Genomic DNA, 16,469 nt, shown 5'->3' on the forward strand with positions numbered 1-16,469 from the left:
AATATTTGCAGGGTTCCCATGGCACCTCGCAGTCCTGTCCCATTTCACAGTGTGTGTAGGAGAGAGGCGTGATGGGCACAGCCAGCCTTCGGCAGTGACTCATCATCATCATCTTGTTGGAGCACAACAAGACATGCAAGATGGGCCCTCCACCCTGCCCTGTTCCAGTGGTTATCTCTGCTCTGCCGACGGCTGTTGCCTGTTTGACTGAGCAAACCTTGTGTATTGACCCACTGAATGAGGCACGCTGAGTCCTGTTGGGACTCAGTGGGATGCAGTCACTGGGCTCCTTCTGTTCTAGGCCCCTTTGATGTCCCCTCTGCCTCCTGTCCCCAGGGTACCCCATTGAAGTATGACAGCGGCTCTTCCTCCTCGAGCACCAAAAAGCACGATGTGCGCTCCATCATCGGCAGCCCCGGCAGGACTTTCCACTCTGTGCATTCTCTGGATGTCATCCAGGACCCAAGGAATCTGGAAAGAGCTTACGAAGAGAGTCTGAAAAACAGGCCAAGCCCTGTGACAAGCTCAGGTGGCTCCATTGGCAGAGGGGCTCCTGTGATTGTACCCGAGCCGGGCAAACCCCACCAAAGTGCCCTGGGCTATGAGGACCACCAGGCAGGGCACAGCACGGCCTTCAGCAGCCACTTGCACAGAGGGTCTCCAGTGTCCACACGGGAGTCCACCCCACGGCAGCACGAAGGTACTTGGCAAAGCTTTTATTTGATGGTAAAATGTCTAACAGCCAGGCAGGTGAGGTGCACAGGAGGTGGCTGCTGACCCCACCTGCCCGAGCGATTCCCAGCAGGTGCCTGTTGAACCTGTTCTTCCCAGCACCCCACGCCCACAGCTGACTCACAGCACTGGGGTGGCTGCCAGGGACAGCTGGGGCTCAGTGCCCTTCCTGGGGGTGCTCACAGTGTTGAAGTGAGGGCACCTCACTTGCACCAGGGTAGCCAAAGGGAGACTTGGGCCAAGGCTGGTGAAGCCATTGGTGTTTCAAAAATGTCCTCCCTGTCCCAGCCACGGCCCACAGCACTCTTTTCCATAGGTGGTGATCAGGATAGCAGTGCTTGGGACACTGGGTGGGAGATGTTCACACTTCTCACTAACAGCAGCAGTGACCTCCTTGTGCTGAAGAGTGTGGCAGCGTGCACCAGCATTGGCTTGTGCAGGCCAGGGTGAATGCACGGATTGCCCAGCATGGATGTGCTGGGGTGAAGAGATGATTTGGGAAAGGCCTCTCTCCCAAGGGGCAGGTGGGACTTGGCCCACCCTGACCTTGGTGGTGTAACAGGGCATGCAGTGCAGGGAGGAGGGAAGGCCCCTCAAGTTCAGGGTAGCTGCGATTGTCCCTGTGGGACCTGCTTGGCCAGAGGCATCCCTCAGGGACATGGCTTGGCCACAGTGCTCAGTCTGTGACTCATTTCCTTCTGCTCTCAGCAGGCAGCATCACTGCTGGGAAGCCGGTGTCCCAGGACAGAAAGATCACCCCCGCATCGAGAGAGCTCAGCAACTCCAAGTCTCCGCACGCCCCCGTGCCCGACCACCACCACCCCATCTCGCCGTACGAGCACCTGCTCCGCGGTGTCAGCGGCGTCGATCTGTACCGAGGGCACATCCCGCTGCCCTTCGACCCTGCTGCCATCCCCAGGGGGATCCAGCTGGAAGCAGGTACCCTGGGGATTATGTGTAGGGCTATGAGGAGATGTTCTAGTGCAGAGGAGTTTTGGACTGATGTGATGTGGGATGGGAGGGTGCCTCGTTGTGTCATTATGAGCATGTATAGGGTGTATGAGGCGGTAAGTAGGATTGCAGCTCCTGTTAGGATAATTCTGAAGGCGGATCAGTTGAAAAGTGTGACTGTAATGGTTAGTTCTGCTATGAGGTTTGTTGTTGGAGGGAGGGCCATGTTTGTTAGGTTAGCTAGGAGTCATCAGTGGCTATGAGCGGTAGAAGGGGTTGAAGGCCTCGTGTAAGTAGCAGCTGGGCTGGGGGCACGGTTTTTTATTTTCCTTATGCCCCAAAGCCTGAGATCTCTGGGGTTTCACATCTGCACCCTTTTCTCTCCCAGCTGCTGCTTACTACCTGCCAAGGCATCTGGCTCCGAGCCCCACGTACCCACACCTGTACCCCCCGTACCTCATCCGGGGCTACCCGGACACGGCGGCCATGGAGAACCGCCAGACCATCATCAACGACTACATCACGTCGCAGCAGATGCACCACAACGCCGCAGCCACGGCCATGGCGCAGCGCGCAGACATGCTGCGCGGGCTGTCGCCCCGGGAGCCCTCCCTCGCCCTCAACTATGCAGCAGGTCCTGCAGCACGGCACTGCCCAGGGGTTTGGGAGCAGCAGGGGAGGAGGAGGCTGGGTCAGGCTGGCACTGCCAGCTCCAGCACAGCCAAGCTTGCAGCAGCTCGGTGTTGTCCTGACAGTGCTCTCACTTCTCTCTGCAGGCATCATCGACCTGTCCCAAGTGCCACACCTGCCCGTCCTCGTGCCCCCTACCCCTGGCACCTCTGCCACCACCATGGACCGCATCACCTACATCCCTGGACCCCCCCAGACCTTCGGCAGCCGGCACAGCAGCTCCCCGCTCTCCCCAGGTAATGCTGCAGGTTGCTTTTCCAGTGGGAAAATGATTGAGGAGGACGCTCATAATCAATCCAGCACCATCGGCTCAGCATGCCAGGACAGACTGGGAGACCCCAAATAAATTCTCACTCAGGGACTGACTCCCTCTCTTCCTGCTTGTTGAGGGCTTCCTTGCTTTTCCTCCTTCTTCCCCAAAGCAAACAGCTCTGTGGAAGGTCATACCCTGGAGACAGCACCAGGACAGCTATTCCATGATTTGTCTGGGTTTTGTCGCGCTGGTTGCCCTCGTCTGTCCCGCTCCAGGTGACCTTGGATGGAGCCATTCCTTATCTGCTCTGCATACACAGCGATGTGAAGAGCAGGCAGCATTCCCAGGGGGAATTGCTGTGTCTGCAGCCCTCTCACTGCCTTCTGGTTGGGTTTCAGGAGGGCCCACGCACATGACCAAACAGTCAGGATCGTCGGTGTCCGAACGGGAACGGGAGCGGGAGCGGGAACGAGAGAGGGAGCGTGAAAAATCCATCCTAGCCTCCACCACAGTGGAGCATGCGCCCATCTGGAGACCAGGTAGGCTGGGGAGGAGTCCATCCTCCGCCCTGGGACCCGTGCTGGGTGGAAGGTAGGTTAGGGCTGTGGGACAGAGAGCTGAAGAAGCTGTTCTTTGTGGTCTCCCCAGGTACGGAGCAGTCCAGCAGCCGTTCGTCCTCCCACTCTCACAGCCACCAGCACTCTCCCGTGTCACCCCGCACCCACGAGACCATCCAGCAGCGCCCCAGCGTGCTCCACAACACCGGCATGAAGATCATCTCCTCGGAGACCCCCACCCCTTCCGTCCTACGGTACGTGCCCCCACCATGGTTTCCAGTGCTTGCCTGCACCAGCACTTAATTAATGAGCACCTCTGAGAGGAAGGACTGGGAGTTGTTTTCCCTTCAGTCTCAGTGGGAGAAGGATCGGGCTTTCAGGGAAGTTGTGGTGGGGAGAGGCACATTTTGGTGCCCCAATTATTTTGCTTTTCCTGCTGCCAGGAGAAAATGTAGGAATGTGCGTGTGCCCAAATACAGGTGTTACTCCTCATGCTGAAGATCGCCTGGTGGTGGAGTTATCAAGGTCTCTGGGACCTGTCCATGGGTTTTGGGTTTTCCAGTCAATGCATTCAGGCCCAGTACCCTGTGGCCAGTTACTGTGGAGGCTCCATCCAGTCCCTCCTCACTGGCCCTGCATGGCCCAGCCATATGCTCAGGAGGCCTGGAAGGAGCTCAGCCAGGCAAAGCTGAACACTGAGGCTCTGTTAGCAGCATTCCCTTTCTCCACGTGCTTCTCTCACCTTGGCCTTGTCTTCATTTTCCTTGCAGATCCTCCTCCACCACTACCACGTCACCGATCCGCTCCGCCGCCTTCCCCTCGGCCTCCAGCCTGCGCTCCTCGCTGGGCGCGGCCGACGGCTACGCAGCCCCCCTGGAGCCAGCCCTGCTGCAGAAAGAGTCCTCGAGGGGGAGGGAAGCCAAGGCAGAGCGAGCCCAGACTGACAACAACGTCTACACCTCAAAGCTGCCCAGCGGGGCCAACCTGGAGCAGTCGCCTTCGCCCATCAAAGCCATGGAGTCGAGACCCTTGCCCGCCTCCGGAGCTGGCTCCTCTCATCACTATGGCAGAGGACAGGGGAAAAGCCAGCAGCACCACCACCCTCTGGACCAGCAGCACGCAGCCTCGGGCTCCGAGCAGCACAGTAGAGAAAAGAGTCAGAGCAAACGCTTCTCCGTGCAGGAGCAGGAGCTCCGAACACTCGGTAAGAGCACCACGACAGCAGCAGTAGATGTGGTTGTCATGCACCAAATGTCCTGTGATAAGGGGCAGCAAGAAAGAGGCTCGCTGGGTAACCACCCCACTAGTGATGGTCAGAAGTTGGAGGGCAGAGGTGAGAGACCTGTGGTCTGACACCCATTTTATTTCATTGCTTCTTATTTTCAGTTGCACATTTGGATATTGACTCCATCAGCTCCCCAAGTGTGCTTGTCCCTCTGCTCCTTGGCCATTATGTTATTCCAGACTTTTTTATTTTTGCATGTTTTAAGGATCTTCCCTTCTTCCACCCTCTTTTAGCTTTTCCAGTTGCCAAGTCCTGTTTTGCAAATGTCCAGTTCCTCGTATTGCTTTTTACAGACAATAGCCATTTGCTAATTTTGATTTCCCCATCCTTAGAAATTCCCAGGCAGTCTGTAAAGAACAGTTGTGGGTAATAAATCAAAGGAGCAAAGTGGAGAACTGGGATTGTGAGCGTGAGAAGGCTGCTGGCCATCAGACAAGCACTTCCCTGCTCATGAGCTGCAGGGTCTCTGAGGGCTTTGTGGGTCTCAGCGTGGATGGGGTCCCTGTGCTCAGGGTGACCTCACTCAGGGTCCTGGTGGTGGATGCTGCCCAAGGTGGGCACTGTGGCTGTCCTGAGATCACTCAGCCCAGCCATGCTCAGCAGCCGTTTCCAGAGCAGACCACAAGAACCACCTAAGAGGAATCTTGTGTAAGAGAAAAGCACTAGGGTTAGTTATTCCAGTAGAAAGTGCAGGGAGGGGGATGGATTTCAAGGTCTGGGTCATTCTTGATGGGACCAGCCTTCAACCAGAGCATTCATCCAGGCTCTCACTAGCGTGCAGAAGCAATGAGCAGTCTGTAGGGGTTTGGTGGGACCCCATCTTCAAGTTGCAGCAGCTGCCTTGGCCATCAGCACGGGGAGTTCCTGTCCCACTCCTCTTCCTGTATCCCAAGGATGGAGAGAATGCAGCAGCATGGCTGGGAGAAGAGCTGCTTCCCATCCCACCCCTCAGTCATGTCTGGTCCTGGCACCTTCTAGCAGTGTGTTCCAGGACTGTGGATGCACTTGGAGACCTCTTGTGCAGCCTCCTCCACTCTCTCTGGGCATCGCTGTCCCTCTGGGCATAGTGGGGGTTTCAGTGGGTGGAGAAATGGGGAACAAACTGTGAACCTGCAGAGGTTGGATGTGGTCCCTGGATTTCATGCTGTCACCGAGAGCTGCTGAGTGTCTAGTTCTGCAGGAATGAGACATCACCTCTTCACAGCAGCCATCACCACAGCTGGACATGGCCCTGCAGCATGACCTGCCAGGTCTTACCTCATCTTTTTTTTCCCCCATTTTGCTGAACATGTGACTTTCCCCACAAGCAATGGTGCAACAGAGCTAGGGAAAATCTAAGTGAGCTCCTGGTTGTAACTCCCTCCATTTATTTCCTCAGGCTTCCATGGAGGCTACAGCCCCGAGCGGATGGAGGCCGTGAGTCCGGTGAGCTCGCCCAGCCTGTCCCACGAGAAAGGGGCCAAGCTGCTGCAGGACACTGAGAAGGGGCACGGGGAGCATGACCTGAGGCAGAAGCAGCAAGGTGAGAACAGGGGCTGGCTGTGCCCCAATGCTGGGATGGCATTTGGAGAAGGGGACACAGATGTCATCTCATTCCTGCTCTCTCCTTGGTGCCCCCAGGCTCGCTGAAGGCCTCGGCCCCCGAAGCCGCTCACCTGCAGCACCTGCGGCAGCCCGACGGCCCCCAGTGCCAGCCCCTGCAGTCCAGCCAGAGCATCAAGGGCATGAACCAGCGCGTGGTCACGCTGGCCCAGCACATCAGTGTAACTAACTAACTAACTTCATCCACCCCATCCCTTCCTGCTGGGGCTCCAGGGGGAGGGAGGAGCTCAGTGAAACATGTCTCTGGTGGGGGTGGGATGGGATGGGAGTGACACTGGCGACCTCAGCTCCTCTAGTTGGGGGCTGGAGAGCAGGGGGCATCACCAGTGTTCAGCCCAGGTATTTGTGTCCCCAAGAAGCCCGTCACAAAAGCTGTTGCAGACAGGAGGCAGAAGTTCCATCTGCGGGGACAAATCAGCCTATTTCCCCCTGCTCACCCTCAAGACAAAGCTTGGAACCAGCCCCATTTGTGACGGTGGTTTCTGCTGCAGGAGGTGATCACGCAGGACTACACGCGGCACCACCCGCAGCAGCTGAACTCGCACCTGCAGGCGCCGCTCTACTCGTTCCCCGGCGCCGCGTGCCCGGTGCTGGACCTGCGCCGCACGCCCAGCGAGGCCTTCCTGCAGCAGCAGGAGCACAGCACGGCCGCCCGCATCTCCCCACAGGGAGAGGGGGGGAAAAGGTGAGCCCAGGGGCCAGCCCGGGCTGGCACGGGTGGGTGTGGGCCAGCCTGAGCTCACATGGGCCCAGGGGGCACAGGGGAGGTCGGGTGGGTGCCCTTGACTGCCTGGCACGGCGGTGAGGGGTTGCACAGTGTTGCAGATTGGAGTTGGCATTGCTTTCCCAAGCTTGGTGCTGTGGGGATTTCCTGCTTACACAGCCCAGCCACTCTCTCATCTGGGCATCTTTCCCCTGGGGTGGTGCTTCGTGCCATCCCTGTTGTCCTAGAGATGATTTTTAGACTTCCTTAGAGTCCATGCATAATTCTGTTCCCAATCTGGCTGGTGTCACAGGATGATTTAGGTGGAAATGGATCTCTGGTGTCACAGGATGGTTTAGGTGGAAATGGATCTCTGGTGTCACAGGATGGTTTAGGTGGAAATGGATCTCTGGTGTCACAGGATGGTTTAGGTGGAAATGGATCTCTTGAGATCACCCAGCTCAGCAGTGACCTCTTGCAGGTTACCCTGGTTGTGGCTGCTTGCGTTCAGAATATCTCCACTGCTGGAGACAGCACCTCTCTGGCCAGCCTGTTCCCAGCATTTCAGCACTCTGACAGGAAAAAGTTTCCTTGTGTTGGGATGGAATTTTATGTGTTTTGCTTGTGCCTGTTGCCTCCTGTCCTGTCACTGTTCTCAGTCCCTGACCACAGATGATTCCACAAAACCTGAAGCAACATGTTTTCCACTGGTTCAAAGTGAATTTTTTCTTCATCTTTCAAAGTGAATCAGCAATTTATTAGACACAGGTGCCCTGACAACTGGCATTGTTCATTTCAGGCACCACCTGTATTTGTTTTAATGTCACTTTCAAATCTCCTTGCTGCTACAAGGCAGGTCTGATTGCTGTTGTATGGAATTAAAAAAATGGGTCTGTCTTCCCACCCAAACACTCACTCAGATGTATCCAGGAGTGAGTGGTCCCTTGTCAGTATATGGGATTGTTCTTCCTGGCTCTGCCTGGTCCTGGAGTTGGCTTTACAACATGAAGGAAAAAAGCTCAACCCTGACCACACAGTGATGAAAAAACTGGGGAAAAAAGAGAAACCACAGAAAGAACAAAGATGTAAATTCCCAGAACTGGCTGTGAGGAATTCCTCGCAGTCTGGAGTGTGGCTGTCTCCCAGCTCTGGCCACGGGCAGGCATCAGGGGCCAGCAGTGATCCTCCCCAGGATGCCCCAGCTCCTGTGTGGCCCTGACACGGAGGATGGGACATGGCAGGTTTTGCCTCTGCTGTGTTCACAAATAGAATCAAAAGCAGTGTCTCCAAAAGGTTACTGTCACAGCCCTCCACAGGGATCCATGTGTCCCTGCCACCAGCAGGTCCCTCCTGGGTGGCTCAGCTGTCCCACTTGGGGGTTCAGGCCCAGGGCTTGGCTCAGCCCAGCTCTCCCTGCCCAAACCCCGCTCTCCCTCTGGCCGTGCTGCAGGAATCCTTTCCTGTCCCATCCCCGATGTGCTGCACGGGACAGGGCTGTCACAGTGACCCCATGGCCTGTCCCCTTGCTGCCCAGGTCCCCGGAGCAGGCCAAGGCAGCAGCAGGGGGGTCGGAGAGCTGCATCGAGCCCGTGTCCCCGCCCGACGGCGCGGGAGAGCCGGAGCACGCCAAGAGCGCCCCGTACCCCGTCCTGTTCCGCGAGGGAGAGCCCATGGACCAGAGGTACGGCCTGGGAACGGGCACTGGGGGCACCTGGGGAGGGGATGGTCCCACCCATGGCCTGGCCAGGCTGCTTTCCTTGCTGCCCAAAGCTTGCCCCATCCCAGGGGCTCTATTTGTCACAGCTGTTCAGTACCACAGGGTGTGTTTATCATTGGGACAGGGAGAGAGGTGGAGGTGCTGAGTATCCCAGGAGCTCCCAGCCTGATCCCGAGAGTCACACTGGGGGAAGAGGCTCTTTAGGTAGGACTTTGTGCAGGGGATGTTGCAGAGGTTTCCAATGGTCTTTTGCTCTGCAGGATGGGGTCCAAGTCCCCAGGAAACAACACTCAGCGTCCAGCTTTCTTCAGCAAGCTGACAGAAAGCAACTCTGCCATGGTGAAGTCCAAGAAGCAGGAGATCATCAAGAAGCTCAGCACGACCAACAAAAACGAGACGGAGTACAGTAAGAACCTGTGGGGAATGCAGGGCACCAGGGGAGGAAAAGCCTCGAGGACACATAAAGCACAGGAGATTTGGGAATGGATGCTGCTATGTTAAAGGGCTCAGAACTCTCAGACAGCTCTGTTTGCATTGAAGAGTCAGGCTCAGTGATCCTTGTGGGTCTCTTCCAACTGAGAATATTCTGTGATTTTGTGAACTACAAGTTTCAAATGTTTCCTAGAATGCTCTGTTCTGGTGCCAGCAGTGACTGTGTGTATCTGGGGGGCAGTGAGAGACATCCAGCTCTGTCTCTGTGCTCTGAGGCTGTCAATCCCACCCACACCAGACAACCTCAGTAGGAAGGAAATAATGAGCTGAGCATGGAGGACACTTAAGAGCAATTGATATTTTAATGACTGGCCAGCGAAGCTGAATCCTTCCTCCTTGAGATGCATCTCCCCCCAACCTTACTTTAAGCCCTACATCAATATTGGTGCAGCTCTGTAAAACTAACCAGGCTGGCTCAGATTAGAAATTCAGCCCGTTCGTTCATTAACCGCTAATAGAGTAGATAGGATCATAATTTAATTTAGCCCAGCATTATCCAGTCAATACTAATTCAATTTGAATCCATCTTACAACAGCTGCATCGGATAAGAGGGACCGAGCTGTCTGGTCTCGTGGATGATGTTACCATGAGCCAACAGTATTGTTATGCCCCTTTGGGGACATGTGGCTGAACCCCCTGACCTTCCACACTTTCCCTTATCAAGGAAAAATATATAGAAATTGGATACGCCTCTTATTTGATGAGAATTTCTGTTATTCTAAGAAAAGCAATATCCAAGTCAAACAGCTCAGCTAAGAGGGAAAATATTGATTTAACATTTCTTTTCCTCCTCCTTGCCCTCTCTGCTGCCCAGACCTGCTCCATGGATAGGGGGCATTGAGCCTTTGAAAATCCCATGGGCAGGAGAGAGGGTTTGGCTCCATGGAGCTTGTAATCCCAGGGGCAGGAGGCAGGAAGGGAGGGAGGCCAGCACTGAGCACAAAGACATTGCCCTGGCTTTCAGGGCTCTGCTGTTTTGCCCTTTCCCTCCTGGTGAAGGTGCCCACTGTGGATCTCCCAAAGGCGCTGGGGGAAGCTGGGCTGCTGTGCAGAGTGCTGTGACAGACATGGGAGTCTTGTCATGGCTGCCATGGCAGGTGCTCCAGCCCCTAACCTGCACATGCTGCTCTCCGTGCTGAAGAGCTTCTTTGTTTTTCTCCAGATGTGGGGCAGCCTGGGACAGAGATTTTCAACATGCCAGCGATTACTGGAGCAGGTAACTCCCCACATACCTGAACCTTGTTTCCCACAGGGCTTACAGCTATGGAGAGCAGGAGGCTCAGTAGATTTAAGCATCTCCTTTGTTCTGTTTTCCCTTAAAACCAAGTGTAACAGTTGCTGGGAGGCAGAAGCCTCGGGACACACCATAACTCCCTGCAGTTGGGCTGGAGAAAGGGCAGTGTAATTCCTTGGAAAACCTGGCAGAGTTTGAGGTTAAAGGTGAAGCAAGGGTTGGCCATCTGATGCCATCAGAGGGTTAAACCATCTTAGCAAGGTGGACCTCACACTTGGAGAGAGCACCCTGCCCTTGGTGGGACCGTGTGGGTGGGTGGGAGGGCAGTGGGGTCTGTCACTGTGGGCTGGGCAGGATGCAGGAGCCAGTTACAAACTGGGGCAAGAGCAGCACCCTGTGCTGGGCAAAGTGGCAATGCTGAGGGCCAAAAGGGAGCTGAGGGGTGCTGGGGCAGGAGGAGGTGTCTCCTGGAGCTGGAGGAGTGCTCAGGCCCAGGACCAGCCCAGGGGGAATGACAGTGGGAAGCTGTCACGCTGTTGCCACCTGCAACATGTCCGGGTGGACTCAACAATGGAGCAAATTCCCACTGAGGAATACTAATTGCTAGTTAATTGATTAAGAATTAATGCTCTCCTACAGCAGGAGTGCCTTCAGGTTGTTAGTATTAAGTAGGAGAACAGCAGGTTTCCCACAGCCAAGGGCAGGAGGTGCTGTGGGCAGGGGTTTGGTGCTGTGGGAGAGCCAGTGGTATAGGACTGCTTGCCAGGGGAAATGAGTCTGGGAGAAGAAGTGAGCTGGCAGCAGCTGCTGGGGTGAGCAGGCGCAGCCAGGTAGGACCTGAGGGGTCCTGGCAGACAAGATTTGAGGGTCAGTTTAGGCTAGAGGGGACCAGCAAAGACCCTGCCTGTTCTTACAGCAAGACAAGCGTTCAGACAGTGGGAACCTGGGATCTGTCCCTTTCCAAGCAGAGGGGCAGGGATCCCAAACAAACGCCCCAGGATGGGCTCAGCTGGGGGCCTGGCAGTTCCGTGTCTGTATTTTGCCCTTGCTTGTTCCCTGTGAGTGCCACCCGGGAGTGGCGGTGGCGCGGCCGAGCCTCTGGTCCCTGTGCGGTGCTGCTCCATAACTGCATGGCTTGAGACTCACCCACACCTCGCCTCTGCATCCTGTCCCGCTGGGCCCCGGGGACCCCGGCCTGGGGAGAGAGGGGGGCAGGGGGCTTGCAGAGAGCTCCAGGAGGGACAGCAGGATGCTCCCCTCTCCCCACGTAGCCCGACCCACACCGGCAGCTCTGGGGGCTGCCTGCACCCTGTCACCACCCCACAGATCCAGGCACGTCTTTCTCATCAAGTGTTTTTGTGGGGTACTCCTTCTTCCTTCCCTGATTTCCTTTATGGGAAACCACCCCGGCCTCCAGATTTGTGGCACACTGACTTTTGTTGTGTGTGCATAGGGACCCTCCATCCACATGACTTTCCTCCCGTCCCCATGCCGAGCCTGGCTGGGCTGGGAGCACAGCCCCTGCTCCTTGGAGATGCTCCCTGCGGCTCAGTGACAAACCCTTGTCCCCTGGCCCTGGGGAACCTTCCCAAAGCCCAGATCCCAGAGTGAGTCCCATCCGTCCCACGCCAGCCCCCGCCGAGCCCCGGGGCGGGATGGAGTGGGAGGAGGAGGAGGAGGAGGAGGAGGACGGGTGCATCGCAGTGCTTTAAAGAACAAGATGACAAAGTTTGTTGCTTTGCGAGAATGTGCTGACTGTTTGTTTCTTCCCTTCTCCCTTGTCTCCTTTCTCCCCCTTTCCCCGTCCCCCCCATCTTTCTTCTCATTTGGCTCCCCCCCATCTCCCGACCCCTCTCTCCTCCCTCTCCCGTATCTCCCAGGGCTAATCAGTTGTAGGAGCCAGTCGGTCCAAGAGAATTCCAGTACCAACATGGGGTTGGAGGCAATAATTAGGAAAGCCCTAATGGGTAAATATGACGAGCAGTGGGAAGAGCGCTCACCTCTCAGTGCCAATGCTTTTAACTCTCTGAATGCCAGTGCAAGCCTGCCCGCTGCTATGCCCATAACTCCTGCTGATGGACGAAACGAGGACGTGCGCTCCTTGCCAGGTCTGCAGCCCTCTCCACCTTCACTCTCTCTGTGTTATTAATTCTCAGCCCTTTTATCTCCCCATTTAGAGGGGGGATTTATTCCTCCCCTCCCCATTTTTGTTCATTTTGGTTTTCTTCTCTCCCCTCCCCACCCCAGCTTTGAGCTTTGTGGATCTGCTGATTAATCCTGTTTGATGTTAATTTAATAGTCTCCAAAGGTGCTGTTGCTTTCTCTAAACCACTGACTTGCTCCTTTCCCTATTTGTTGGTTTTTAATATCTCCTTTTCCTATATTTTTTTTACACAATGGAGAAGTTTATGGGGGTGGAACTCCCCCACATCCAAAAAATCAAAAAGGCATAAACTTAAATAGCAAGCCCCAACTGTCTTTAAACCCTGAGTGGGATCACTGCTGCCAAAAGAGGGGAAGGTGCTGCGAAGGGATGGTGTGAAGGACACAGAGCAGGGTAGCATTTTCCCCACTCCAGTCTCTGGGAGTGTCAGGGCAGAATCCAACCTGGGATGGGGGTATGGGATCTGGGAGTGCCTGGAGCAAGAGGGAGATTGTAAGGGAGCTAAAAGTCATGCCTGGGGCATGATCAGAGAGGAGAGCTGGGGGTGAGCTGCCCCATAGGCCCTGGTGGGGCTTGCAGAGCCCCATGGCAGGGTCTGCTCAGCTTTGGGGAGACTTGAGCAGAGATGAGAGGGTGGCTGCACAAATCCCCACTTAAGAAAGGGAGGGAGCAGAGGGAGCAGGGATAGATGCTGGAAGCATTTGCCCCCCACACACAAGGGCCTCATGCGAGTGCCCTGTCCCATGACACCACTGCCAGGGATCACCCTCGGGAATGCAGGCACAGAGCCCCTGGCTCAGGAGTAGATCCTGGGTGCACATGTGCACCTTCCTCAGGTCAGCTCACCGCTCTCTGGGTCACCTAACACCAGGCACTCTAAAGCTTTTTGCAGAAAAGCTTTTCTGGCTCCTGCATGAAACCAGCAGCTTCTTCCAGCTGTGCCTCCCCATGCCTGGTGGATGGCAGGGTGGGATGCAGGGCCCATCCATCCCTCCCCCTTGGGAGGGATGCTCCCCCAAGGGAGCTGAGCTCACCTGCCCTACAGATGGCTTCAGACCTTTTAAAAACCAAACATCCCCAGGGATTCTGCTGTAAGGAGGGATGAAAGACCATCCTGGCCATGCAGACCATGAGAATGGGGAGTGTGCTCAGGGTTCTGGTTCTGGTTCTGCACCAGCCCCAAAGTGGAGCAGCCCCGGAGGGAGCAGAGCCCTCCTCCACCCGCCCCACCGCCATTCCCCGCCGTGCTGCCGTCGGCCCGGGGTGAGCTTTCCTCCTGCCACGAGCCATTTTTGCAAAGCTCCTGAAAGGGAAGCGCTGGGATCCCGCACCCCCTCCCGAGCCCCGAGCGCTGTCACGAGGAGCCGGGTGACAGCGGGTGCCTCTCTTTGCAGGAGGAGGGGGGAAGCCAAAGATCGCTGCCAGACCCAACAGCCGCAAGGCCAAGTCTCCGGCGCCGGGTCTGTCCGCGGGCGAGCGGCCGCCCTCGGTGTCCTCGGTGCACTCGGAGGGCGACTGCAACCGCAGGACTCCGCTCACCAACCGCGTCTGGGAGGACAGGCCGTCGTCCGCAGGTAGGGCAGGAGGGGACGGTCCCCAAAGCGGCCGTGCCACCCTGGCGGGGCCCTGGGGAGGCTGCAGGGACGGGGACACGGCCACGCCGGTGCTGACTCTGCTCCCTCCTCCGTGCAGGTTCGACGCCGTTCCCCTACAACCCGCTGACCATGCGGCTCCCCAGCGGGGTGGTGACGGCAGCGCCCAGCGCCCCGCTGCCACAGGGCACCCCCGGCAGCCAGCACCACGCCTGGGACGAGGAGCCCAAGCCCCTGCTCTGCTCCCAGTACGAAACCCTTTCGGACAGTGAATGAGAGGAGCCAGGGGCAGGGAGACGGCGACCAAACCCGGGGCACGGGGAGCGAGCGGGACACCCGGGGCGAGCGCCCACCACCCCGGCCCCGCCGGCTCTCACGAGCGAAGATGCAGGAGCAGAGCTGTTTCATTTTTCCCTTTTCCTTTTTTTTCTTTTTTTTTTTCTTTTAATCCCTTCTCTCCCAACCAGCCAAATTGGTGGGGATGATGGTTGGTTTATTTTTTTTTCTTTTTTATTTTTTTTTAATTTTGTTTGGGTTATTTTTTTTTTTCTTTCTCAACATCTGGAAATTTCTGCATCCTCTTCGGTCTGATTAAGAAAAGAAAAAAGCCTTAACGAGACAAAACCCAAGGAACCCATCTTCGATCTTGGCAGCCGTGCTGGGTGGTGACCCCGTGCTCCAGAGGGACCGTGAGCGGCCGTGTGTCCATCCGGGGCCGTGTGTCCATCCAGGGCCGTGTGTCCATCCGGGGCCGTGTGTCCATCCAGGGCCGTGTGTCCATCTGGGGCCGCTGGACGCTGTGCCGGCCCCGTCCCACGAGGGCTGCAGGATGTTCTGCGGAGCTGGCAGTGGGCAGGGGATGCTCCCCCGGACCCGGCCATGGGGATGTGCCTCAGAATTGCAAAACCTTGAGCGGGTTAAAGAGAAGATTTAAAAAAACCACAAATGAACGGTTGAGAAGTGAAAGAGGACGGAGCGCCCCGGGTCGGTTCCCTGGCTGATCCCGGGGCCGGTGCCCGGCATTCCCGTGTCACAGGACGGATCAGCCCCGCCACGACACGCCTCGAACATGGCTGGGAGAGCGGGCAGGGGAGGGAGAGAAGAGCTGTTTCTTAAGAAAAAACCCACAAGAAATCCTGGTCCCTTGGATGGAAGCAATCCCGGGTCCCTCGGAGCGGGCAGGGACGTCCCGGGCTGGCTCACGCTGCCCACCCAGGGGCTCGGTTGCTTTAAGTGCATTGTTTTCTGAATGGTGAGAAAAGGCAATTGTAAATTGTATTGGTCTACAGGGTATATTTTTGATACCTTCAGTGAATTATGTCAATATTTTACGCAAGGAAGGACTTAAACAAAACACAGTATTACATGCTGTAAAAGAGGTTCTGTTCTTACATGGAGGCTTTGATGCATTTGTCCATTGTATGGAAGGGTTTAAAAAAAAAGAAGGTAACAGTGATCCATCAAAGTTATCTGGGAGTCAGGAGAATGTATGTACTTAGTTTAAAAAAAAAAAACCAAACAAAAATCTTGCCATGGTTGCAGGGCCCCCCGTTACACACACCTTTGCTGGTTGTAAACGTTGATTCTCCAGAGCCCTCCAAGCTGGCCAGGGCAGGGCAGAGTGGGCAGGAGGCCAGCGTGGCAGGGAGTTCACAGGAAACTTTAAAAAAAAAAAAAAAAAGGAAAAAAAAGTTAAAAAAAAGTTTTTATTGTATTTTTGTGATACACACGAATGCTCTACTTTACATTATTTTTTTCATTCCATGATGTTGGCTCATATCTGCAGTTACATGGTTAAAGAACAAAAATATTAGACTTTTTTTCATTCACTTCTGCTTTCTCGCTCTGGGGGGAAAAACAAATGGCAAAAAAAGGAAAAAAAAAATAAAATGTATTAAATGCTTTGCATTCTATACGCTAGAGGAGCCCCAGGCCGGCCCAGCCCCGCGGGCTCAGGCGCCCTCACCTTCCCCACGGATCTTTCTTTTCCCCCTGCAACGTTCCCAGGTTGATTCTGATTTCAAAGCAAGAGAATGATGGTGTTTGTTGTTTGTTTGGGGTTTGTTTTGTTTGTTTTTTTTTTCCTGTTGGGTTTTATTTTTTGTTTTGTTTTTTTACAATGTACAGGTTTTTAAATGTTCATCAATGTTTGTGTCTTTTCTGTTGTGCTTTTATTTTTTTTTTTTTTAAGAAAAAAATCCGAGACAATGCACAAGCGATGTGGAAAGTTTTTGCGTTCCCAGGTTATTGCTGCTGGTGTCTCTGTGGCTCTGAGCTGTACAAACTCACAGAGCTGATGTCTGGGCAAAATGCTATTAAAATGTTGCAGATTCTGCTGGGAAAAAAAAGAATTATCCAAATCTGACCCATCTTCAAAGCCGCCTCCTTAGCTGATTCGGAAAAAATAGCGGAAAAAACCCCAACCACAACAAAGAATAAAGTTCCCACTTGGCACAGTAGCAATACTGTGTGCTGCTTGGTGTCTGCAGGCGTGCA

General features: G+C 55.3%; 1 protein-coding gene across 25 annotated transcripts in view; it reads left to right on the forward strand.

The window, feature by feature from the left end:
* Positions 1–15,692, forward strand: part of NCOR2 (nuclear receptor corepressor 2) — a 226,408-nt gene extending 210,716 nt beyond the window's left edge. For 17 of the 25 annotated variants that reach the window (XM_074554206.1, XM_074554216.1, XM_074554215.1 and 14 more), the window contains 16 exons: positions 337–700; positions 1,441–1,671; positions 2,072–2,317; positions 2,460–2,609; positions 3,025–3,165; positions 3,275–3,437; positions 3,954–4,387; positions 5,847–5,990; positions 6,089–6,231; positions 6,562–6,755; positions 8,308–8,454; positions 8,751–8,896; positions 10,146–10,199; positions 12,098–12,325; positions 13,776–13,955; positions 14,074–15,692. In XM_074554206.1, coding sequence (XP_074410307.1) covers positions 337–700; positions 1,441–1,671; positions 2,072–2,317; positions 2,460–2,609; positions 3,025–3,165; positions 3,275–3,437; positions 3,954–4,387; positions 5,847–5,990; positions 6,089–6,231; positions 6,562–6,755; positions 8,308–8,454; positions 8,751–8,896; positions 10,146–10,199; positions 12,098–12,325; positions 13,776–13,955; positions 14,074–14,249 — 3,141 coding nt within the window. In that variant the 3' untranslated portion in view covers positions 14,250–15,692. The remainder of the gene's footprint in view (positions 1–336; positions 701–1,440; positions 1,672–2,071; positions 2,318–2,459; positions 2,610–3,024; positions 3,166–3,274; positions 3,438–3,953; positions 4,388–5,846; positions 5,991–6,088; positions 6,232–6,561; positions 6,756–8,307; positions 8,455–8,750; positions 8,897–10,145; positions 10,200–12,097; positions 12,326–13,775; positions 13,956–14,073) is intronic. The other 8 variants (XM_074554214.1, XM_074554217.1, XM_074554228.1 and 5 more) reach the window with 4 other exon arrangements.
* Positions 15,693–16,469: the final 777 nt, after the last annotated feature.

Source organism: Zonotrichia albicollis, chromosome 18, assembly GCF_047830755.1.
Source record: "Zonotrichia albicollis isolate bZonAlb1 chromosome 18, bZonAlb1.hap1, whole genome shotgun sequence".
NCBI classification, from domain to species: Eukaryota; Metazoa; Chordata; class Aves; order Passeriformes; family Passerellidae; genus Zonotrichia; species Zonotrichia albicollis.